This window comes from Hordeum vulgare, chromosome 4H (assembly GCF_904849725.1).
Source record: "Hordeum vulgare subsp. vulgare chromosome 4H, MorexV3_pseudomolecules_assembly, whole genome shotgun sequence".
Taxonomy (NCBI): Eukaryota; Viridiplantae; Streptophyta; class Magnoliopsida; order Poales; family Poaceae; genus Hordeum; species Hordeum vulgare.
In genome coordinates, this window is record NC_058521.1 from 432,226,146 (window position 1) to 432,253,106 (window position 26,961).

At 45.0% G+C, this 26,961-nt stretch overlaps 1 protein-coding gene across 1 annotated transcript; it reads left to right on the forward strand.

Annotated features, from left to right (window-relative positions):
- The first annotated feature begins 15,151 nt into the window (after positions 1–15,151).
- On the forward strand, positions 15,152–20,131 carry LOC123448840 (acetate--CoA ligase CCL3-like). Its single transcript, XM_045125862.1, has 3 exons — positions 15,152–15,467; positions 17,559–18,149; positions 19,079–20,131. The coding sequence occupies exons 1-3, from the start codon at positions 15,252–15,254 to the stop codon at positions 19,973–19,975; spliced, it is 1,704 nt and encodes a 567-aa protein (XP_044981797.1). The 5' UTR covers positions 15,152–15,251; the 3' UTR covers positions 19,976–20,131.
- Positions 20,132–26,961: the final 6,830 nt, after the last annotated feature.

Consider the following 26,961-nt stretch of genomic DNA (forward strand, 5'->3'; position numbering starts at 1 on the left):
AACCTCAAAAGAGCTACAGATCACAAGATGCAAGCAAGACAAGACAACAACAAAATACTAACAGATCCCAAACTTAGAAATATTTCAGCTCCTCCAAATCAGCACGATATCTAGCAACTTGAGAGCAAGCAAACAACACCTAAACATGCATTTCTATTGCAACCAAAAATACCAGGGGCTAAACAAAACATCCAACATCAACTCTCTAGTTGACAACTCCGTCAAACGACGCACGAAATAAATCCTACGAATTAATCAAAAGGGCAACATAGCAAAATATCTCGCAAACTAACTTCCTCAAAAACTAAAACTAATTGCACAAAAAAATCACATGGATTTTTCTACCCCGGAAACATATAAAATATGTGGGGTTTGCAACACCAAATAAAGCCACACATTAATGCTAGATAAACACCTAGATACGGGAAAATAAACTACCGGCAAATCCCTACACGTAAAAATATAATTGACCGCTCTAAAATGCATGGAAAATAGGTTCCTAAAACATGGGCATTTATTTAAGGCATTCGAGCAACCCGACTTGCGCGAAAAATAAATATGGGACGTATCCTATTAAAACGGCAAGTTATTCTAGGCATCCGGCATGCCAAACGACGTCAAATAATTATGCATGTTTCAAAATCATATTCTACGCGCGAAACTACCACAAAACCATATATAAAATGCGTCGTTCCGACTTACGGTTTAAAAACTACGGACGTTCTAAGATATGCCTATTTTCTGAAATTATATATAATTCCGAAAAACATCTATATTACTAACGGGCCTACAGCATGCGCAACATAATAAAAATGCGCTGGGGCGGGGTATAGCCTCACCTTTGGGCCGTCTCAGATCGGCCTGGTGAGGAGACTGGAGCAGACTGGGCCTGTGGCCTTGAGGCGGACCAGGGGGCGAGGCCAGGCCGGTCTGGGCGTTGCGCTGGGCCTGGGGGCGCCTGACCGACTGGGCCTCGACGCGGGAGTGCTGGCTCGTCGATCTCGTCACTGGCGGCCGGGCCCGACCATGGCGCCGGCGGATCTGGCGGTCAACGGCGACGCCCACGGCTTGGGATCGATCCCTCGTCCCGGTCCGGCTCGGGACCGAGAGGAGGCAGCAGGAGCTGGCGGCGGGGTACCTGGAGAGGCGGCGACAGACGCTGGCGGCGGGGAACTCTGGCCGGTGCACGAGGCCAGCGGCGACTGTTGGCGGCGGAGGCGGCCGGGGACGGCGCGGGGGCCGAGGGCGGCGTGTTCCGGCGGCGGGTGCGCGGGCAGATAGGGCAGGCTCCGGTGAGGCCCTCCGGTGGAGCTCGTGCGGGGCTCGGGAGGTTGCAGGCGCTGCGAGGAGCCGGCAGCGGCTCGGGTGATCCGGGCCCGGCGGGCCGGATCTGGGCTCGCGGGGCCCGCGGCGGCTGAGGCTGAGGAGAGAGAGGAGAGGCTGTGGCGGCTAGGGTTTCGTGGGTGGCACGGATTTCGACGGAGAGAGAGGGGGCTGGTTGCCTAAAATTAAGGAGGGGGCCTATATATAGACAAACGGGGGGGCTCGGTTAACCGGAATCGCGTTCCGGATCCAACCGCGGGGTCGGATTCGGATGATTCCGAACACGGGTATGGGTACGCGGCCGTGTAGAGGGAATATCCGGAGACGAGAGGGAGAACGGGCGGCGGAGCAACGAAATCTAAAACGCCGACGAATGTCCGACGGTAGCCCAAATACGGTGCCGCTACGGTCGACCGTTCGGGTACCAGACGGGCTCCGATCGCGACGAAATTCGACAGGCGGCCTAGCTATATAAAAATAATACCGCACGACAAATCTCAACCCAATGAGAGGAAGTTTTACGCACACTTTAAAAACAGGGTTTCGACGGTGCCGCGGGCGCGTGCGTGTGCGGTCAGGCTCGGAACGAACAACGACGTTAACCGACAACTAACAACGGATGCAAGTTTTGAAAACGGGCAGCAACGGAGACACCGATGCAATGCAGATGATGCGCATGATGCGATGATGATGCGGCAACTGAAAATACCCACACTACGAAAACGGAAAGAAAAGGGGAAGCTTCTGGAACGTCGGCATCGGGCTGTCACAACTCTCCTACACTACAAGAGGATCTCACCCCGAGATCCAAGAATGAGAGGGGGAGAGGATGAGAAAGAACAAGAGGTAAAACTTAGTCGCTTCTTTGACAAACAAGTGAAACCAACGACCCTTGAAGATTGCAAAGAGATGAGGATTGATATGAGATAGGAGCCAGAATTCACGGAAAATTTCGGCAGCACTTCGGTAGGAAAATGGGAAAAAAAATTGATAAGATGGAAGAAATAGACAATAATCATAACAAACAACTAAATAGAGCAAGGGAACACCATGATCTTGATAGAACAACAAGATTGACCCAAAAGAGCAAATTCACAATGGCTCCGGAAGAAGAGAAAGAAACCAACTTAAGCAGAAGAAGAGAATGAAGAAAAGAAGGACAACTATCATCACAATAGAATTTAATAACCTCCGGATAGAGAATTGACATAGTAGTTGGAAAACCAACAACGAAGAACAAGATAGTAGTGGACTTGTTAAAATCATCTCAACAAATATGAGGTGACAACCAACCACTAAAAGAAACAAGGATTGATTGTGAGAAACAAGATATGAACAATTACTTACACCAAGAGGATATATTGAGAACTGGGATTAATGACAAGCACCATGATAGCAACAATCCACAGGAAAAGCTATAGGTGACATCCAAACCAAGATAGCTCAATGAAGAAATCCTGGGTTGAAAATATCTCATGATCATAGAATTGGTGGGTTTAATTATCTCATTCTTGAAAGGAAAACTCTTCGAGGCTCCTACACTAACAAGAATCCTATAATACCACCTCAAAGGATAACGGAAGACCAAATGTACCGAAAATGGAAGAGAAAGAATACTTGAGGTATTCCAACAGGAATCTTGAAGAACACATGAGAATGAATTGAAACCTTGATGAACCACCATGAAGGACCTCCGTATACAAAAGAATTATGCAAAGATATCAAGGTAGAAATGAATAAGATTAAAGGCCTTGCAATGATTTAGATGAAGCAACACGAAAAGATACTTGAGAAAACTTGGAACTCCGGAAAAGAAAGATAAGAACACTAGAGAAAAGGAATTGATATCGTGAGCCACTACGGAAGAAGAATTAAGATCATTTGATGAAACAAGAATAAGAATTATGTTATGCTAATCCTTCATCAAGTTAAATTGATGACAAGCAACGAATTTAGCATACAGCTTATTCCTCTTGATAGAATCTTGAAGAGAGAGAGAGATAAGCACCACTTGATGCATAATTGAAGGAAGCACCGGTAAGAATTCACAATTGAATGGGAACACCACGAATTAATGGATAAACATGAGAATGGAGAGATCATAAGCCACCTGAGAGAAAACTTGAACAAGGCACCGGATAATCGAGAGACGAACGAAGAGACAATAATTGAGAAGATTTGAGGATGAAAGATGAAAGCTGAGAACGAAGAATCTTCTAAAACGATGGCCTTCGGAGGACGAGAAATAAAAACAACTCAGAAAAGCACCGGATAGCACGAAAGGGATTACTCATGATTGACAACAAATGAGAGGATAACACGAAGCAGAGATGACAATCTTCAAGAGAATAGACCAAGATTCGAGAGAAACACTCCTTCGAATTTGCAAGCTGAGAATGATGACGAGAAACAACACGAACAATACTGAGACACTCTGGAATAAGAACAAGGAAAAATTTAGCCAATGACGACAAATAAATTTGAAGCGATCTTGAAGAAGGAATATGACTGATGAAATTCATACTTACGTCATAGTTAAAAGAATTAATGATCTCCGGGAAAAGATTAAAAGAGCCAGGAAAGATCCTAGGAAAGAACCTGTGGGTTATGGGCCCACTCAAAGAAAATCACCGTTGAAACAATAGCTAGAACGAGAGATATTGCACCGGAATAAGAAAACTAGATGAGGTTGAGAACCTTGAAATAATGAAAGACCTGAAACAAGAAACTCTGAGGTATCTTCAACGCTCCGGATGGAATAGAGATAACTGAATAAACAAGATAGGCTGAAAGAATTTCCAACATCGGAAAGAATTACAAGGATGAATGGATAAGATGACACGGATAACTGAATTAAATTCACCGGTAAGGATGACAAGAATGAACAGATATGACACGAGCTCTTGAGAATCTTCACAATGAAACACCGGATAGGACACGGAAGAAAAGATAGCGGAAGCAACAATGAAATGAAAATTCTTGGATGAAAATTGAATCACTGAGAAAAAGGGCGGGAGGGCGGGGAAAAACAAAGACAACTTGGGACAGATGATATGAACTCCGGATGAAATGAGAGAACGATCTTGCAAAATTAGAGAGGATAGACTACACTTGGAGAGAAACACACGTGTTAAAAAGGAATTAACATGACGACTCCGGTTAACAAGAATTGACAAGACAACTGATTAAGCAAAAGAATCAGCACTCACATAAAAATATGAGAACACAAATTAGGAAAGATCTGAAAACACCACTTGACATCGAAGCAACTTGAATTACCATATTAAAACAAAACAAAGGGTGAGGCTTATGAAACAAACCAGAACAAACTCATGAGGAAGATTTCCGTTCGATATTTTCGTGGACAGGATCGCACGGGCACGATTTATAGAAGCCATCAAGTGCAAGGCAGTGCACCTGACATACGAAGCGTCCCCGAGTCGTGGCAAGCTACAAGGACTCTTTAAGACACAACGTGTACCGCTGTAAGTCGACCGTGAACAAACGAATCCACTAGATGTCGAACCCCAACCTAACATCATGCATTTGTTGGAAGATTGTCCTATAAGCAACTACTTGAACTCCCACCTATGAATTCCCGAAATATCTGGTCATGCAATCTGGTACACGGACACAAGGAGTAATATCACACAACTCCTATATAAACCGTCACTTGTATCACATCCGTCGACACACAACCAGAATCTCGGACCTTCATCTACAACAGACCCTCGTGATCACAACGATACAAAGTATGGCAGTACTCCCGAACAATCTGCACCAGTACTGGGGACATCGGGGTTATCTCGCCACTACTAGTATTGAAGCAATTACGAACATCCTTCGTTCTGAGATACTAAGAAATCTAAATGATAACGATGTGCTCAAGAATCCCCTGGAGCTCAACTCCCCGGAAGAAGATCAAGTCAGTCAGGAGGCACCAAGATAGAACTCCATCACATCGGCATCATATAGATTCTAAAAATATCCGCGTGATCCTAAATTTTTTTGAGTGGGAAGAGGAGTAGAATTAAAATATTACGTCAAGATTCCTCACCAGAGCATAGAAGAGGAGAAAAAAGAATCCTACTCTCCGATATATAACTAAGACTCAAATCGTTTTCACTAGACTCGACTCGGCCAAGTTCGATCAATCAAGGGGGCTCCTAGGTCGGTACGGCTCTGATACCAACTTGTCACGCCCAAGATGCGACCCTATCCTCAATTTGGCACGAGGGCCTCATTAGGGATAGAAGCGCATCTCGTCGTGTCGCAAGAATGGATATCGTTACAAGTACATGTACTAAAAAGAAGAGATATAAAGAATTGGCTTACACTCGCCACAAGCTACATCAGAGTCACATCAGTAAATTACATAAACATCAAGAGTAAGAGCAGGGTCCGTCTACGGACGAAAACAAACGAGAAAAGAAGAGCGACGTCCATCCTTGCTATCCCAGGCTGCCGGCCTGGAACCCATCCTAGATCGATGAAGAAGAAGAAGAAGAAGAAGCAACTCCAAATGAACAATCAACGCACTCGCGTCACGTAACCTTTACCTGTACCTGCAACTGGTGTTGTAGTAATCTGTGAGCCACAGGGGACTCAGCAATCTCATTTCCAAAGGTATCAAGGCTAGCAAAGCTTAATGGGTGAGGTATGGTTAAGTGGTGAGGTTGCAGCAGCGGCTAAGCATATATTTGGTGGCTAACTTACGAGTACCGGATATAAGAGGAGGAAGATCTACGCATAGCGGACGTGAACTACAGATGATCAAATGAATGATCCTGAACACCTACCTACGTCAGACATAACCCCACCGTGTCCTCGATCGGAGAAGGAACACACGAAAGAGACAGTCACGGTTACGCACACAGTTGGCATATTTTAATTAAGTTAACTTCAAGTTATCTAGAACCAGTGTTAAACAAAGTTTCCACGTTGCCACATAACCGCGGGCACGGCTTTCCGAAAGATTTAACCCTGCAGGGGTGCTCCAACTAGTCCATCACAAATTACCACAAGCTGCATAGAAATCCTCAATCACGAAGCTCGTGATCTCGTCGGATTCCCTAGTGGAAAACGTCAACTCTGAGATTACCCAAAGCATCATCGGAATCCCGATGCACAAGATATCTTGTCAAAGGTAAAACTAATCCAGCAAGGCCACCCGGTGTGTCGACGAACCCGATAGGAGCTGCGTATCTCGTTCTCAGGACACACCGTCTATGCAAAGTGGACGGGAACCAAACCTCGAGTTGCCCCGTGGTGGCACCGCCGACTGCTAGGTGGGTGGACCAACACTCATGAGGAGCACTGGCCCGGGGGTTGATTAATATAGTCCGCGGGTGCCGGCGGGTCCCTACGCATTATTATTAGGTTATTAGGCAAATGTAGTACCAAAGTTGGGCCTTGCCAGACCAGCTTTAATCTAAAACGAATTATCAAGGGGGTCCCTATAACAACCCCGATCGTGTTAGGAGCGCTCATTTATGGAACATAACACCGGTAGCCGGTAACTAAGGGGGCAAAGGTGGAACAAAACACCAGGCTAGAAAAGCCGAGCCTTCCACCTTTTACCAAGTATATAGGTGCATTAAAATAAATAGCATTTAAATATAGTGATATAACAAGGAGCCCATGCTTTCACATGGAAGCAATGCACCTGCAACTAGCAACGCTAACACAGGGTTAAGCAAGCGGTAACATGGCCAATCAGTGGTTTGCTAGGTCGAACAGGTTGAAGGTTATCATGGCATGGTTGAGAGGCTGATATTTAACATGTGGTAGGCAACAAGACATAAACGGTAGCAACGGTAAAACTAGCATGGCAATGATAGTAATAGTATCTGGGGAAATGATCATCTTGCCTCAGATCCCGCTTGGAGAAGAATGCCTCCGTGAAGCTGACGAACCGACGTAGTCGAACGGGTCCTCACAATCCGGCACGCTGCGGAACTCTATCGAGACGAAGCAACCCGAAAACACAAATAAACACCCGAAATTCACCACACGATGCACAACACATATGATGCATGAGCTACTGAATACATGCAAGTCACGGCATGACAAATCACACAATCAAACACTACACATTAAGTGAAGTTCAATATGCACGAGTTGCATATTGACGAAACTCCACGTTAATTATTTAGTTCACTCCCGGTTATCTACACGGCCATATTAATGTTGTCAAACATGCAAGAGGTGAAGCGGAAGTTAAACTACCTATCTAGGCATTTTAAGTGAGGTCGGAAATGACATATAGCACCTCCGAAACGACCTCACATGTTAATTTACAATTCTGTCCAGATCTGAATTAACACCTTTAATTAGATGTTAAACAGCAAAAGAAATAGGTTCACGTGATTCTACGCGTCAAGGCAAGTAATCTACACATAAAGAACATCTCCAACGGAGCTACGGATCAAAAGTTACAAGCATCACGAGATATGATGACATGAATGCAATATGTGTGCAACGATGGCTACGGGCACTTCAAAACATACAACCAGCAAGAGAAAATGAAACTACACGAGATTCTAAGCAAGTTTCATGTAGGACACGATCAAATCGGAGCTACGGTTCAACAACTACGAGCAAAACAAGAAATGACCACAATCTGCCATAAACAGCCACATAGCAACTTCTACGCCTCACAACTTCGGCTACCCAACTCCGATATGCTCAAGCAAGGCATGGCACGGAAGAGGGCAAGAAGCACTACTACGAACAGCTAACAACAACTAGCATGGCAGCAAGGAACACTAGGGAAAGAAGTCACAAAATGACTTCCCACACACTATTTCAGACTTAGTGAAAATTACACCTCATGAAAGTGCAGTTTTTGATCTGAAGCGATATTGACAGCAGCAAAATCCTAAGCTACAGGAATCCAAATGGCATGAAACTTAACAGCATTCTAGAGAAACACAAGGGGTACAACTAACTCCATTGGACCAACCTCAAAAGAGCTGCAGATCACAAGATGCAAGCAAGACAAGACAACAACAAAATACTAACAGATCCCAGACTTAGAAATATTTCAGCTCCTCCAAATCAGCACTATTTCTAGCAACTTGAGAGCAAGCAAACAACACCTAAACATGCATTTCTATTGCAACCAAAAATACCAGGGGCTAAACAAAACATCCAACATCAACTCTCTAGTTGACAACTCCGTCAAACGACGCACGGAATAAATCCTACGAATTAATCAAAAGGGCAACATAGCAAAATATCTCGCAAACTAACTTCCTCAAAAACTAAAACTAATTGCACAGAAAAATCACATGGATTTTTCTACCCCAGAAACATATAAAATATGTGGGGTTTGCAACACCAAATAAAGCCACACATTAATGCGAGATAAACACCTAGATACGGGAAAATAAACTACTGGCAAATCCCTACACGTAAAAATATAATTGACCGCTCTAAAATGCACGGAAAATAGGTTCCTAAAACATGGGCATTTATCTAAGGCATTCGAACAACCCGACTTGCGCGAAAAATAAATATGTGACGTATCCTATTAAAACAGCAAGTTATTCTAGGCATCCGGCAGGCCAAACGACGTCAAATAATTATGCATGTTTCAAAATCATATTCTACGCGCGAAACTACCACAAAACCATATATAAAATGTGTCGTTCCGACTTACGGTTTAAAAACTACGGACGTTCTAAGATATGCCTATTTTCTGAAATTAATTATAATTCCGAAAAACATCTATATTACTAACGGGCCTACAGCATGCTCAACATAATAAAAATGCGCTGGGGCGGGGTATAGCCTCACCTTTGGGCCGTCTCGGATCGGCCTGGTGAGGAGACTGGAGCAGACTGGGCCGGTGGCCTCGAGGCGGACCAGGGGGCGAGGCCAGGCCGGTCTAGGCGTTGCGCTAGGCCTGGGGGCGCCTGACCGACTGGGCCTCGACGCGGGGCGGCCCTAGAGGCACAGGCGAGCGCTGGCTCGTCGATCTCGTCACTGGCGGCCGAGCCCGACCATGGCGCCGGCGGATCTAGCAGTCAACGGTGACGCCCACGGCTTGGGATCGATCCCTCGTCCCGGTCTGGCTCGGGACCGAGAGGAGGTAGCAGGAGCTGGCGGCGGGGTACCTGGAGAGGCGGCGACAGACGCTGGCGGCGGGGAACTCCGGCCGGTGGGCGAGGCCAGCGGCGACTGTTGGCGGCGGAGGCGGCCGGGGACGGCGCGGGGGCCGAGGGCGGTGCGCTCCAGCGGCGGGTGCGCGGGCAGACAGGGCAGGCTCCGGCGAGGCCCTCCGGTGGAGCTCGTGCGGGGCTCGGGAGGCTGCAGGCACTGCGAGGAGCCGGCGGCGGCTCGGGTGATCCGGGCCCGGCGGGCCGGATCTGGGCTCGCGGGGCCCGCGGCGGCTGAGGCTGAGGAGAGAGGGGAGAGGCTGTGGGGGCTAGGGTTTCATGGGTGGCACGGATTTCGAGGGAGAGAGAGGGGGCTGGTTGCCTAAAATTAAGGAGGGGGCCTATATATAGACAAACGGGGGGGGGGGGGGGGGCTCGATTAACCGGAATCGCGTTCCGGATCCAACCGCGGGGTCGGATTCGGACGATTCCGAACGCGGGTATGGGTACGCGGCCGTGTAGAGGGAATATCCGGAGACGAGAGGGAGAACGGGCGGCGCGGAAACGAAATCTAAAACGCCGACGAACGTCCGACGGTAGGCCAAATACGGTGCCGCTACGGTCGACCGTTCGGGTACCAGACGGGCTCCGATCGCGACGAAATTCGACAGGCGGCCTAGCTATATAAAAATAATACCGCACGACAAATCTCAACCCGATCAGAGGAAGTTTTACGCACACTTTAAAAACAGGGTTTCGACGGTGCCGCGGGCGCGTGCGTGTGCGGTCAGGCTCGGAACGAACAATGACGTTAACCGGCAACTAACAACGGATGCAAGTTTTGAAAACGGGCGGCAATGGATACGCCGATGCAATGCAGATGATGCGCATGATGCGATGATGATGCGGCAACTGAAAATACCCACACGACGAAAACGGAAAGAAATGGGGAAGCTTCTGGAACGTCGGCATCGGGCTGTCACAAGCTACTTGAAGACTTCATCATGTCTTGCTTTCAAATTGAGCCAAGAAGGAACAACAACATCAAGCTCAAGTGAAAGGGCTAACTCAAAGGTATTAGTCCCTTTGACGTTAGTGGTGCGGAGTGATGATCAGCGAATAAAAGTATACACTCAAGTATGGATCATCGGTACCCCTTTTTGTAATTCTTGAGTCTTTAGGGATCCCGCACTATTAAGAGGGGATAGCAGGTTTTGCGATGAACTTGCTCAAACTACATCTCCACTGTTCTGCTCAGACCACATCTCCACTGCTCTGCTGTTATCTGAAACCAGAACAAATGCCTTGGACATCCGGCTTCCTCCGGACGTCCGAGGGCCGGACGACCGACTGCTTCGGAAATCCGGAATCCTATACGAGAGAAATCAGAGCCATATAACTCGGACTTCCGGCTCCCTCCGGACGTCCGAGGGCCGGACGTCCGACCAGCTTCAGAAATCCAGAGCTTTGCACCAGAGAAACTTGAGCCATATAACTAGGACTTTTGGCTCCCTCCGGACGTCCGAGGGCCGGACGTCCGTCCACTTTCGGAAATCCGGAATCTTGCACGAGAGAAGTTTGAGTCGAATAACTCAGACTTCCGGCTTTCTCCGGACGTCCGGTCCCTGTTCAACTACACAGTGGTTCCAGATATATATACATCCCTCGGACGACCGACCCCTGTCGGACGTCCGACTCCTTGTGGACGCCCGGACATCCGTGAACTGCCGGATGTCCGACCCCTGTCTGACTTAAAGTGTCCCCAACGACTGTTTTACTCTCCCCACTATATATACCCCCCTCCCACTTCATGAGAGGGTGCCCAACACAGCCATATACTCATAAGAACACATTTCTACCTCACACACATTTGCTTACACCAAATCTTAGATCCCAAGAGCATTTGTGAGCCCCTTTGAGAGTTGTTCCAATCAAAAGATAGATCGTCTCCCTCTCCTTCTCTCAACCCAAGCTATTTGAGATTTGAGCAAGTTTTGAGCATTCCCCGTTATCTTGTTACTCTTGGAGGTTGGAAACTCCTAGGCGGTAGGAGTTCTTCGGAGAGGAATCAATCTGTGTGATTACCCCCGGAAAAGTTTGTGAGGGTTTGGAAGCCACCTCAAAGGCTTACCACTAGTGGTTGAGAAACGCCTTCATGGTGTTATCTCAAAGGGAGAATAGGGTGAGCCTTCGTGGCGTTGGTGTGCCTTCGTGGTAACATCCACCTCTCTAACGGTGACTAGCTTCCCTCCAAGGAAGTGAACATCGGGATACATCTTCGTCTGAGTGACCTTGGTTATCCTTAACCCTAACTCCTTACTTGTGGTTTACTTGTGTTACTTGAGCATACATACATTGCATATTGTTTGTGCTCATTATATTGTGTTGGCTATTTCTTGTACAAGATTAATCATTCAAGCATACCCTCTATATCCACACGTTCACACTTGCAGCTTTTGATATATCGTGTGCTATAGTGTGATCTAGTATCTTGTGTCGTTCACCTACTTGTCGTGTGATATAGCTCAAGTAAGTTTGTGTAACTTACTTGTGCTTGTTAGTAACTGTACTGTGTCCATCTTGGTAGATCGTGTTGTTGATACACGTTGCAGTGCCTAGTGCATTTAGGATTTGTGCTTGACAAGTATCCTCTTAGTTTATTTTCGCATTAGGTTTAAGCCAAATCCGAAGAAGTTTTTAAATAGCCTATTCACCCCCCTCTAGGCGTCATCGAGGTCTTTTCAAGAGGTGGCCAAGGGAGCCCACAAGCCTGGGAGGCGCGGCCCCCTGTCCGCAGCTAGGGGGCTTGTGGGGTCCCTGCAGGCCCCCTGCCCTGATTCTCAGGCTTCCCGATCTTTTTCTGTTTCGGAAAAAATATTTTTGGTAGTTTCGTTCCGTTTGGACTTCGTTTAAAATCCTCCTCTGAAAGGGGTCAAAAACATGGAAAAAACAGGAACTGGCACTTGGCACTGAGTTAATAAGTTAGTCCCAAAAAAGGTATAAAAGGCATACAAAACATCCAAAGTTTGACAAGATAATAGCATGAAACCATAAAAAATTATAGATACGTTGGAGACGTATCAGTGCCCGTGAGAAAGCGGCCTCGAACCGAGAATCGAGTTTTTGACATAACTGGCTATTGCGACCTTTTGTCAGAAAGGCTATCACATGAGGAACTGTTCACACTCGGGTTTTTTAGCTGATTAAGCAGTGCCTGTTTTAAAGGCGCGATGTCACAAAACGACCAAGTTTATAGCAGCCGAACATGAAGGGAACTCACGTTGCAAGCCGATTACTCTAGATACAAGGAGCTACAGAAGACCCATATACATCGGCGTTGGATGCTACTTCGGGGGCTACAGAGGGAGTCCGGGATTAAGGGGTCCTCGGACTGTCGGAACATCCCTTACAGTCCGACCGAATGGGCCACATTATGGAAGACCAGACTGCATGACGACCTCGTGGAGAAGGAGGAACGCTCCGAAGACTAGTGTGTAGTCCAAGTTGAGTAGGCTAGATTGGAGCATCTATCCCTAGCCGGAGGTTGGGTGTATGTAACCCTAGGACCCCCTGGTTTCTATACAAACCAGAGGGTTTTCATCTTCATAGGCAAGTTGATTCATCTAGGGTTTTAGGTCATACGATCTCGAGGTAGATCAACTCTGTAATCCTCATATACCATCAAAATAGGGTTTTAGCTCATACGATCTCGAGGTAGATCAACTCTGTAATCCTCATATACCATCAAAATAATCAAGCAGGACGTAGGGTTTTACCTCCTCAAGAGGGCTTGAACCGGGGTAAATACTGTCTCCTTCGTCCCCTGGAACCCACCGATCCAAGGTCCACAGCTCGGGACCCCCTACCCAAGATCTACCGGTTTTGACACCGACAGCGGGCACGCTGTGCCAAATACTCAGCGGACGGGTCACAAATGGTGTCGTTGTTGGCACACAACGAAGGGGTTTTGTGTCTGCCATAATGTTCGGATGCCAGACAGAGCGCACAACCTCCGGCGAGGCAGCGACGACGCGTTGCGCTCCGTATCCACGCGCCATTTGGGTGTACGCGATGTATTCCCTGCAGATCGAGTCCGACCTCAGTCGGGCATTCTCCTCGCGGGCGTGACGGAGCGCTATGCAGACAACCATCTCCTCCTCGGGGCCGACTGTGATGAGATTCCAGTTTGAAGATCAGTTGAGAAAAAATACGGATCTGCTACTCGTCATGTCGGAGAAGGCCGGAGTTCATCGAAAGTGAGCTTGGAGGCAGAAGGAAGGGGAATGGAGTGGAGTGGCTATGATTTGCTATGGGGAATGGATGAGAACGAATATATGTGGGATCGGGATTAGGCAGCATCGGCTAGACCCGAGGTGGTGGGCTCGCCGAGGCATACCTGGACCTCCCCATATACAGCCTACATTTGGACTGGATATAAGGGTGACGGGCAACCCGAGAGTTTGAGGCCTCTTTGAGGCGTCCATCTGAGTCTTTTTTTGACTGAACACTTACGGAACCATTCGTCCAATCGTTTGAGGAGAGTTTAAGGTGCGTGTCGTGTCTCCAGAGTGGATTTTTGCAATCCGGCTGTGTTGAAGGACCTTATTTTAAATACTTAAAAATCACATTTAAAGTTTGAGAAAAACCAAAAAGAATTCTACATATCATATGAATGTATACTACATATGTGTAAACTTTGGTGATGAAATAAGTAAACATGTAAGCTATACAAAAATGAGAAAATTGTGCTTTCCAAAAAGTGAATAACATCTTTCCAGCCATTTGTGTGTAACTCACATGGTTACTTATTCAACATCAAAATTTACACGTGTGTAATATACATCCATATAGACATGTTGATTTATTTTCAGATTTTTGTTAAAACTTTAGAATAGAATTTTGACATCATTTAAAGGAGCGTTCGGACTCGCTCCGCTCCGTAACTCCGCGCTGAAGCAGAGTGGCATGCAGTGTTAAATCACGGAGCTGCTAAAAGCCTGTTTCACGCGCTCCGCTCCGCGGAGAGCATTCGAACAACCCCTAAGGCCGCGCTTGGTTAGGGTGTAAAATAATATGGAGGTGTATTGTTTACAGGTGTAACTTACTGGCTAATGACTAATTTTCATTTAAAAACAAAACGACCGACGGAGGGAGGTATGCATTTATTTTACAGAGGTATTTAGAACCAAAACGTTGATCCAAACAGGGCCTAAATATACGGCTCCAATGCACCCATCCTTCAAAGTGACTTCTTGATCTGGCTGTACTTACATACCTCCGGCATCGTTTCCCTCACTTTTTTCCGGTCCTTCGCACTCAGGCAAGGATCGTGTGGCCGGGAAAACCAATGGCCAGATCCTTGCGACGACAGAGGCGAGCTTGATTTGTGCACGTCAACAGGGCACGTCCAATCCAAGGCCTCTCCCGCTAGCGTACAAGTGCGGCGCATGGGGACTGCCCCGCTACGGTACAGAACGGCGAATTGCGTGATGGCGCGCGGCGCCAGTCGACGTCGCAGGATCTCCCCGCTCGCAACGGGACCATACGTTACACCGGATGGACGGTTGTCGCCGATGCCGATAAACTAACAACAGAACGGAGCCACCCACCCCGGCCGGCTGCCGCGCCCCACGAGACGGCACGGCGGATCCCCACCACCCGCTCCTCACCCCACCTCCGTCCGCACGGCATGGCATATATAAAATGCAAGCCAAGCCGGGCGAAGCGCCCCCATTTGATCGGCGATTCCGTGCCAAGTCAAAGTCACACGAGGGAGCCACTCAGGAGGGAGGGAGAGAGGGGGGCGGGGGCGGCGTTGGGGGAGAAATGGCGGCGGAGAGGGACATCGACGACCTGCCGCGGAACGCGGCCAACTACACGGCGCTCACGCCGCTCTGGTTCCTCGAGCGCGCCGCGCTCGCGCACCCGGCCCGCGCGTCCGTCGTGCACGGCGCCGTGCGCTACACCTGGGCCGACACCTACCGCCGCTGCCGCCGCCTCGCCTCCGCCCTCGCCCGCCGGTCCGTCGCCCACGGGAGCACGGTACGGGATGCCATCTCTCTCCTCCTCCTCCATTTCTCCCCTCTCCCCCCCTTCCTCCACGTGTGCCTCTCGTCCGGTCCGGGGTGTTCTGACTGAACTGTGCCATAGGCCGTACCTCCCTAGACTTGCACGCTCGTGTCCTATGAACTTCACGCATCAGGTCCTATGAACCTGTATAAGTGTTTCAGTAGATACACGAAGTAATTTCGATTGTCAAACAACGATCCTGTCACATTTTAACCCTATTGAATCCAAAGTTTGACCATGTAGTTGCTTAGTAAGGTTGATCAGATATTGCAAAATTTCCATCAAACATTCGAATTACATATAACAGTTCCCCGTTGATCTCACTCAGAAAATTCAGTTGGGGTTTAGCTCAGGTGTCATACCATCTCTACTTACAAATAATCAACTGAAATGTTCAGATTCAAGTTCGCACAAGTGTAAGGACATGGCTATACCGCATTCTATTCGGAGAAAAAAAAAACATAGAAACTTTCCATTCGTCAATTCAGAGTTCAAACTTGCCTTGAGCGGTAAAACATTATTTTCGGAGAGTCAGAAACAGGTAGCATCTCGTTATTCACTTACTCCCTCCGTTCCTAAATATAAGTCTTTTTAAAGATTACACTAGGGGACTACATACGGAGCAAAATGAGTGAATCTTTACTTTAATGTATGTCTATATACATCCGTATGTAGTTTTCTAGTGGAAACTCTATAAAGACTTATATTTAGGAACGGAGGGAGTATATGCTAACCTTCCAAATTTTATTCGAAAAAACAAAACATAGAAACTTTCCATTCGATCATTCAAACTTGCCTGGAGTGGTAAAACGTTATTTTCGGAGAGTCAGAAATATATAGATTCTCGTTATTCCATTATGCTACTTTCAAAAGGTTACATCTGTAGCTATTTGTGGTCATCAATGAGCTTTCAGCTCCTGGATTTCCTGTAACAGATATGAGGTTCCATCATTTGATGGACTATTAATACATGGTGGGTGAATGTTGTGCTTCTTCAGTCCTCAACTTGTCGTATGATAGGAATGCATGTTAAAAGCTTCTCCTTTCAACACACATGTCTTGTGCATTTCAATTAAACAAACACATGCTGAGATTTGATGGTTCACATGAAGAAAGAAATGGAGTGGCATATTTCTCAAAGTGATATAAAGGATATTGTTTCACATATTGCTGTATCCAAATGGTGTTATCTTTTCTATTGAATGAATGGCATACACCAGCGGCCTCCCAACCAAAAGTCCAAACTGATGGAGAAGGGCGGACAATATATTTCAAAATTTCCATGTTTCTGTATGACCGTAATAACATACTTGGTCAATATCTTGAATGTATATATTTTTTTGGGAAATAAATTGAGGAATTGTATGGTCTTTTACCAATGTGGCATTGCTGGTCTAGAAGAATATCTGGACTATATAACACTCATCATCTACGAACACACGGGAGCTAGAATTGCTACTAGCATCTATTATTAGAGTTCCTAAGTTCTGATCAGAAAATATTGTTTGAACTAAGGTTCCATATTTCAATATTGCTGCTTAACACTTTTCGAGTTACCTTTGGTTTTGAGCTTTGCAGCGTATCTTGTATAAAGATGAGTTGGCAAGCTTGCAGCTATTAAAAAAAGAGTACTGTTAGAGGGAAATAGACACCAGTTAAATTAAGAAGTAGCCAAGGATTCGATCCCAGGCTGTCTAGATCACCATCCATGGTGCTGGGCTGCTGGCCAGTAAAGCCCCTGGGTGACTCTGAAAAGCATGCGTCTACACAGTGACCATCATCTGGTAGTGTGGAGTGGAACTCTATGCAAGCTGGGTTTTGTATTGGTGCTTTCATCACTCTATTCATCTTGTCGACACCAGAGCTTGTGTTTTCTAAGTTCAAACATTCAATAGATTTGCGTTATACAGAAGATTAACTGCAGAAATCACCTTGAAGACAGTAATATCTCTTCAAGTGCTACTGTAGTAGTTTGATTCACTATTTCGTGCTAGCGAATACTACTGCATGCATAGAATATATTCTGTTATGTTTATATTGATTATCTTCTCTTGTATCTGTTAGGTGGCTGTAATAGCTCCAAATATCCCAGCAATTTACGAAGCTCATTTTGGAGTCCCCATGGCTGGAGCAGTGGTCAACTGTGTCAACATTCGATTAAATGCTCCCACAGTTGCATTTCTGTTGGAGCACTCGTCAGCCGAAGTTGTGATGGTTGACCAAGAATTTTTCTCCCTGGCAGAGGATTCTTTGAGGATTATAGCAGATCAAAAGAAATGTTCTTTCAAAAAGCCACTTGTAATAGTTATTGGTGATCATACCTGTGATCCTTCAGCCCTCCAAGATGCTCTGAGAACAGGGGCAATCGAATATGAGAAGTTCTTGGAAACTGGCGACCCTGAATTTGCATGGAAACCACCGCAGGATGAATGGAAGAGTATTGCCTTAGGTTATACTTCTGGAACAACATCTAGCCCAAAGGGCGTGGTTTTGCATCACAGGGGTGCTTACCTAATGTCACTCAGTGGTGCTCTTGTATGGAAAATGAACGACGGCGCGGTTTACCTGTGGACTTTGCCGATGTTCCACTGCAACGGCTGGTGCTATACATGGACGCTTGCTGCTATCTGTGGAACAAGCATATGTCTTCGTCAGGTATACCTCACTATCTTGTAATCATGCTTCATTAGGGACCTTCTTACTGTCAAATGTTTAACATAAACCCTGCACAGAACTCAAGTAGTAAAACTTATTTTAGAATGCATACATATGAGCTACTCACGAAATCTAATGCTTTGGGGAATATTGTTTCTGTATGAATAGAAGTTATTTATGTATAGAACAGTAAGTATGAGACCTCGATGATCTGGTTGAAAAGTATATTTCATAGGTTGATGCAATAAATCTGAAGTACCATGATGAATACTAACAATAAATGATGCTACTCTACTGAAAGAAATCATTCATGGAGTCATTGAGTATGACTCACAGTAAAGCTAACTTGATTCACTGTATCAGCTGTAGTACTTTGAACACTAAATCTGCAATAGCAACACTGTTGAATTATAAAAGAAATTACACCAAGATATGCAAAATACTAGCATGATCCTGGGTTCTGGTGTACCCATTTCCCAAAACTTAGCAACACAAGAAAAACGTATTTCTATGTTTTTGTCATGAACTGCTTGAAACAAGTTTGGCATACTTGATTGTTGTTTTGGCCCAAGGATGTCGGTGCCTAGAATGTGTAAGCTTTGAAATTAAGGGATTTAGCTTGGCTTATCTTTTTTTTGCCGCTCAGTAGGATACACAGAGCCACAACGTTCATACAAAATATTCAAAATGAGAAACAAACTGGAAAGCAAGACAAGTTTGAGTGTTTGACAACAGCCCCGTGGCTGAAATAAAGAATCACTTAGATGAGTTCACTTTGAACCACTTGTATTGATTTTGAACTTTGACGGTAAATGTTGTTGGCAACTCACTGAATCATTCATTCTTGTGTTCAGTACAGAGTACAGTGAGCAATTTAACCATCTCATCTCACAAGCATGTGGTTCTCTTGTGTTGACCCATATTTACAGGTCACAGCGAAGGCTATCTTCTCAGCGATAGCCAACCAAGGAGTAACTCACTTCTGTGGGGCGCCAGTTGTGCTCAACACCATCATCAACGCCCCTCCAGTTGACACCATTCTCCCGCTGCCTCGCGTTGTCGATGTCATGACTGCTGGCGCTGCCCCACCGCCCTCAGTCCTTGCCGCAATGTCGAAGCTCGGTTTCCGTGTCTCTCATACGTATGGCCTCTCGGAGACATATGGGCCATCTACGGTGTGTGCATGGAAGCCAGAGTGGGACATCCTGCCAGATGACGAGCGTGCTCGGCTCCAATCTCGCCAGGGCATTCGCTATGTAGGCCTGGAGGGCCTTGACGTGGTCGACCCCAAGTCCATGGCGCCAGTCCCAGCAGACGGCTCCACCCTCGGAGAGATTGTCATGCGAGGCAACGCCGTCATGAAGGGTTACCTGAAGAATCCCAAGGCCAACGCCGAGGCATTTGAAAACGGGTGGTTCCATTCCGGTGATCTGGGCGTTCGACACCCGGACGGCTACATCGAGGTGAAGGACCGAGCCAAGGACATCATCATTTCCGGCGGGGAGAACATCAGCAGCCTGGAGGTGGAGAAGGCGGTCTACATGCACCCGGCGGTGCTCGAGGCGTCGGTCGTGGCGCGGGCCGACGAGCAGTGGGGGGAGTCGCCATGCGCCTTTGTCACGCTCAAGGACGGCGTGGACAGCTCCGACGAAGCAGCAATGGCTGCTAACGTGATCAAGTTCTGCCGCGAGCGCCTGCCGGGCTACTGGGTCCCCAAGTCCGTGGTGTTCGGGCCGCTGCCCAAGACGGCAACGGGTAAGATCAAGAAGCATGAGCTGAGAGCTAAGGCCAAGGAACTGGGCCCGGTCCGGAAGAGCAGGATGTGAGCTAGGTTAAAACGTCTTGTGCCCTCGTCCAGAGCTGTCGTTTGGCGTCGGTGTACTGTATTCTTAGGACACTACAATGTATTTTGTTATATGACGCCACTTCTGTACGAACTAACGCGCTTGCTGAATTGTTTCTTACTGGCTGCTTATCGTGTATATGACTCGATGTACTCCCATTAGAGTGTTACTAGTAAAAGGGCCCGTGCGTTGCATCGGGTGTACAAAAAATATATATATATGATTAGACAGTTGAAAAAAACTATCAAAAGGGTTCGTGCGTTGCAACGGATGTATAGACAACATATTGTTAATAAAAATCTCCATGCACACCAAGTAACATTGTGTGACTTTTTTTACCATTATAAAACACATTTTGATTTTTGATTTTTTTTCTCCATATTTTCCACGAAGCTAAAAAGTTTAAAGTATCTGTGCATCAATTATTTTAATATGTATTCCTTCAGCCCCCTTCATTTCTTTTACCGTGCACATCATTTTCCTTTTTCTGTCACCTCGTGTCTGTTTTTCCTTTATTTCTTCTTTGTCATCCTTCCTTATTTTCTTTTTATTAAAACCTTACAAGAAGGTATCTACACGGTCAATATAGAGTGACCGCAAGGGGTTGGGGGAGGCAATCAAGGGGAAAGTGGGTCATGGCCAATCAAAGAAGATTATGTGTATCTGAGTTGGTGTCCACATATAAACAATTCAACGGCACTCCACATATAAGGTGTTGAAGGGGCAGCTCCAGAAAAGATAATCCCTGGTTTTCAGTTCTTCTGGGTTGCAGAGCACGCAGTTCGAATCCTCAGTGACATTGAATGTTATGCCTAAGAAGCATGCGAGTGGTGCTGGGTCTATCATTCTGGAGGAGCTATGCAAAGGCCTTAAGCTTGCAAGTGCATTTGCAGGTCCGAATCCGCTTTATAGGTGTGAGCCTGGAGGAAAAGGAAGAATAGCCCCGTAGATGGTGCAAATGCCATTGCTTTCCTTAGGTAAACATGATGGTCGAGGAGCTGTTGGAGATCGTATGTTCATCAACGGCTAGAAATTGGGGGGGGGGGGGGGGGAGGGGGGGAGTGGGCTTGCTTATTTGATGATTGCGTGTTGTATAAAGGCTATTATGTCATGCAATATTAAATGCACTCTATTTGGTTTACAGTCCCGTGCGTTGCAACGGTAAATAAAAATATTACGTCGTAGCCAAATAAGTATGGCTCAATATCCTGGCATATGAGCGTTCTCTATTTTCTATTTTACCACGATGGCCCATCATATTAACACTTATTTTTTTGCCATCCTCATTGATGATGGCCCCGGTGTCCATGTTATCAAATTTTGTAACATTTTATAAAATTTCACAAACATTTTCTTTGAATTCATGGATATGTTTTGAATACATCATCATTTTCAAAATCTTGAATGTTTTATTTTGGATGAATATATTTTTCGAAATTTTGAATTCTTTTACGATATCGGAACAGTTCTTTAAAATCATCAACATTTTTTAGTCCGTGAACATTTTATGTTTTCCTGAAAGTGTATTTAAATTACCAAACATTTTATGATTTCATGATTCGTTTTTCCAAAACTCAAAACCTTTTAAATACAGAATTTTGAAAAATTCTGAATTAATTTATAGAAGAAAAATAAATTGAAATAAGAAACATTTTATATTTTCCAGAATATATTTGTCGAAATTGTGAATTATTTTATAATATGCAAACTGTTTTTTGAAAATCATAAACAATTTTGAATTCCGCAAACAATTTATGATTTCCTGATCCTTCTTTTGAATTTCTAGACATTTTATGATTTCCTGAACATTTTTTCTATGTTTTGAATACATGATCATTTTCAAATCATGAACGTTCTATATTTTCTGAATATATTTTTGAAAATTGTGGATTCTTTTATAATATGAAAACATTTTTTCAAAACTCGAAACTTTTAAAATTGGAATATTGAAAAGTTCCGAACTAAATAAAAGAATATATTTTTGAAAATTGTGGATTCTTTTATAATGTGCAAACAGTTTTTCAAAACTCGAAACTTTTAAAATTGGAATTTGGAAAGTTCCGAATTAATTAAAAGAAGGCAACAAACAAATTGAAATAATAAAACAGAAAATCCGATGAAAATCATCAACACTTTTTAGTCCGTAAACATTTTATGTTTTCCTGAAAGTTTATTTAAATTACCAAACATTTTATGATTTCATGATTCGTTTTTCCAAAACTCAAAACATTATAGAAGAAAAATCAATTGAAATAAGAAACAAAATATATTTTCCAGAATATGTTTGTCGAAATTGTGAATTATTTTATAATATGCAAACTGTTTTTTGAAAATCATAAACAATTTGGAATTCCGCAAACAATTTATGTTTTCCTGATCCTTCTTTTGAATTTCTAGACATTTTATGATTTCCTGAACATTTTTTCTATGTTTTGAATACATGATCATTTTCAAATCATGAACGTTCTATATTTTCTGAATATATTTTTCAAAATTGTGGATTCTTTTATAATATGCAAACATTTTTTTCAAAACTCGAAACTTTTAAAATTGGAATATTGGAAATTTCCGAATTAAATAAAAGAGTATATTTTTGAAAATTGTGGATTCTTTTATAATGTGCAAACAGTTTTTCAAAACTCGAAACTTTTAAAATTGGAATTTGGAAAGTTCTGAATAAATTAAAAGAAGGCAACAAACAAATTGAAATAATAAAACAGAAAATCCGATGAAAATCATCAACATTTTTTAGTCCGTGAACATTTTATGTTTTCCTGAAAGTTTATTTAAATTACCAAACATTTTATGATTTCTTGATTCGTTTTTCCAAAACTCAAAACCTTTTAAATACAGAATTTTGAAAAATTCTGAATTAATTTATAGAATAAAAATAAATTGAAATAAGAAACATTTTATATTTTCCAGAATATATTTGTCAAAATTGTGAATTATTTTATAATATGCAAACTGTTTTTTGAAAATCATAAACAATTTTGAATTCCGCAAACAATTTATGATTTCCTGATCCTTCTTTTGAATTTCTAGACATTTTGTGATTTCCTGAACATTTTTTCTATGTTTTGAATACATGATTATTTTCAAATCATGAACGTTCTATATTTTATGAATATATTTTTGAAAATTGTGGATTCTTTTATAATATGCAAACATTTTTTCAAAACTCGAAACTTTTAAAATTGGAATATTGAAAAGTTCCGAATTAAATAAAATAATATATTTTTGAAAATTGTGGATTCTTTTATAATGTGCAAACAGTTTTTCAAAACTCGAAACTTTTAAAATTGGAATTTGGAAAGTTTCGAATTAATTAAAAGAAGGCAACAAACAAATTGAAATAATAAAACAGAAAATCCGATGAAAAATGTGTTGTTTAGGAATCGAACCTGGGACTCCTGGATGGAGTAGCGGCACTAAAGCCAATAGGCCAAGCTAGCTGTTGCTTTCAAAGGTCTCGCCTCGCATTTTAAGTACTGATAGGGACGGCGACTTTCACAGATTCGGAAATCAAATCGTTTCCTCCACTTATGGATGGCATAGTGGGTAATTTAATACAACATCAGGGGCAATTTTAATGACATACCACAGAAGCAATATGTGCTTTATTAATAGGTAAAGATATAGTCTTGACAGCTCTTTCTTGTGGAGGTTCAAAATAGGCGATTCCTTCAGTTTAGTCGCATGGTGGACTCAATGCTTTAGAGCATCCCCCCCGAGATATCTTTTTAGGCTCGGCGACGCTTTTTGCCAAAAACTACGTAGCCACGCCCCCGTCCCCCCTCCTTTCTCAGGACGTCAAAATAGCGCCGACAAACCCAGCCGAAACCCAGCGTGTTGGGGGGCTTTTGGCGGTGCCGGCGAAAGTTTTGACGAATCGTGTCTCCACACATGTCCTTTTTCTTGGCCACTTAATCATTTCCCTCATAAACTTTGGTTGGCGTGGAGTGTGCCTGGGAAGATGCCCTCCTCATGCACTACTATTTCGTCCGGATGAAGCATTTGGCCCTTCAAGGCACCAACTTTTTTTGGTTCAGCGGTGTTCTTTGGGGCTCCAATGTTCTTTGGGGCTCCAATGATTGGAGACGCTCTTATCGAAAAAGGCTTTCGTCTCACTTTATAGATAAAGCAAACCACCAAAGCCACAAGGTTCAACACAGATCCAAACCCAGACACACACACACAAGGTAGCACGACACAAAAGGCACAACACAACTAGCCCTGAAAAATATAAAACCAAGGCGAGAGCACCGCAAGTGAAGAGTCTAATCCGACTCAAGTGGTGGCGGAGGAAGAGGCGGCGCCAAGCAAAGGGCCATGACTCGAAGATCAGCAATGATGGTGTTGATGGCGTGCTTGTCGTGGTGACGGCTAAGCGGCCGCCAAAGCTGCTAGTAACCACACATTTTGAACGTCGCGTCAGTAGCACGTCGAAGAGGCACACGCTGGATCACAAGCTTATTCTGAATCGTCCAAAGCGTCCAAGCAAGGACCCCAATATCAAGCCACCTAATGTGGCGTACCGTTGGGGGGAGGCCTCGATCTCTCCGAAAAGGTCTTGGAAATTGGTGTTACACCAACGGCCACCAATGGCCTTGCGGAGGCATCTCCAAAGGAACTGGGCGGACACACACGAGAAGAAGATGTGATTCGAGTCTTTAACTATCCCACATAGGGGACAAATCCCATCGCCCGGACCATTTCGATTTAAGGACCTCCACGCCTGACGGAACACAACTGCGAATCCATTGCCACAGGAAAATCCTAATCTTCAGGGGGAGCCTGATCGACCAGATCAACTCAAGGGGCTTCGATGCAGGCGTAGCAGTGATGGCCCAACATAGATACTTCATGGAGAATTTGCCCGATGGCTCTAAATGCGAAGAGATGCAATCGACTATCTGGTCTAAGTCCGGCTCATGGAGGGCGACAGTCTCAAGGAGTTCGTGCCCACTGATGATGTCCGGGGGCCCAAATGGTCGTTGGAATGTGAGGTGCCCTAGGTCAATAAGAGCTGCCTTAACGGAGATTCGAGGGTCCACCGTGGTGGCCAATAGGTCAGGAAAGCGGGCAGCGAAAGGGTCCTCCCCAGCCCACTGATCGAACCAGAACAGGGTGGATGTCCCGAATCCGACCACGATGGAGGTTTCGATGCGGAGGACCGGGAGCAACTGGATGACGAACTGCCAGAATTGGGATCCCCCAGACCTGTGACAGAAGGCAAGCGGCTGGCCATGTAGGTATTTTCTCCGGATGATCCCGAGCCAGAGACCACCTTTCCCATTAGCGATCCACCATAGCGAGCGCGTCATTAGGGCAATGTTCATGCGTTTGGAGGACATGACCCCGAGGCCGCCCTGGTCACGTGGCTTGCAGATGTCGGGCTAGCAAACCATATGATACCTCTATTTATCACATTCGCCGGCCCAGAAGAATCTAGCCTGAATGGTGCCGATCTCATGATGGAGCATTTCGGGCAAGCTGTAGAAGCTCATAATGAACATGAGAAGGCTCGACAAGGAGGAGTTGATGAGGATCGTCTCGTGTTGGATCGCTAGAAGGGATGTCTAGAGTGGGGGGGGGGTGAATAGACTACTTGCATAAGTTAAAATCCTAGGCTTTTCCCAATTTTAGTGGTTGGTAGATTCTAGCAAGTCTAACAGGTCTATTGCACCCTACACATGCTAGTCAACATATATGGCAGCGAAAAGTAAAGACATCACACATGTAAGTAAGGAGTAGAGTTAAGGAAGATCAAACATAAAGATGGACATGGTGATTTTTTGTGTGGTTCCGATAGGTGGTGCTATCATGCGTCTACGTTAGTGGAAACTTCAACCCATAGAGGGTAACGACTGCGAGAGTCTATGGAGGGCTCCACCCACAAGGGGCCCACGAAGAAGCGGCCTTGTCTATTCCACCATGGCTTACGTCCACACATGACTAGACTCACTCGGGGTAGATCTTCACAAAGTAGGCGATTTCCTTGCCTGTACAAACTTCTTGGTTCAACGCCACAACATGAAGTATGAGGCTCCCAAGCGACACCTAACCAATCTAGGAGGCACCACCCTCCAAAAGGTAATAGATGCTGTAGAATGATGAAACCTTGCTCTTGTGCTTCAAAAGATAGTCTCCACAACACCTAATAACTCTCTCATAGATTTGGCATGGGTAGAAGAGATTGATTGGGTGGAACGCAACTTGGGGAGGCTAGAGATCAAGTTTTTAGTGGATGGATTGGAATCTCTTGATCTCAACACATGAGTAGGTGGCTCTCTCTTAGAAAAATGGATATGGCAAGTGTGTGTGTGTTCTGAGTGCTTCGTCCGCGATTGAGAGGTGGTGGAGGGGTATATATAGGCATCTCCCAAAATCCAACCATTACAACATTATTGCCCAATGATACGTCTCCAATGTATCTATAATTTTTTATGGTTCCATGCTATTATCTTGTCAAACTTTGGATGTTTTGCATGCCTTTTATATCTTTTTTGGGACTAACTTATTAACTCAGTGCCCAGTGCCAGTTCCTGTTTTTTCCGTGTTTTTGGCCTTTTTCAGAGGAGAATTTTGAACGGAGTCCAAACGGAATAAAACCCGCGGAATGATTTTTTCCATAACAGAAGACACGCAAGAGACTTGAGAACCAAGGCAGGGGACCTTAGAGGAGGTCACAAGCCCACCAGGCCCGGCCCAGGGGGGGGGGGGCTAGCAGGCTTGTGAGCTCCGCGTGGCTCCCTTGCCCTACTTCTTCCGCCTATAAATTCCCTAAAAATCTGAAACCACGGGAGAGATCCACGAAAATATTTTTCCGCTGCCGCAAGCTTCTGTCTCAGCAAGATCCCATCTGGGGCACGTTCTGGTTCCCTGCCGGATGGGAGATTGGGATACGGAGGGCTTCTTCATCAACACCATGACCTCTCCGATGATGCGTGAGTAGTTCACCATAT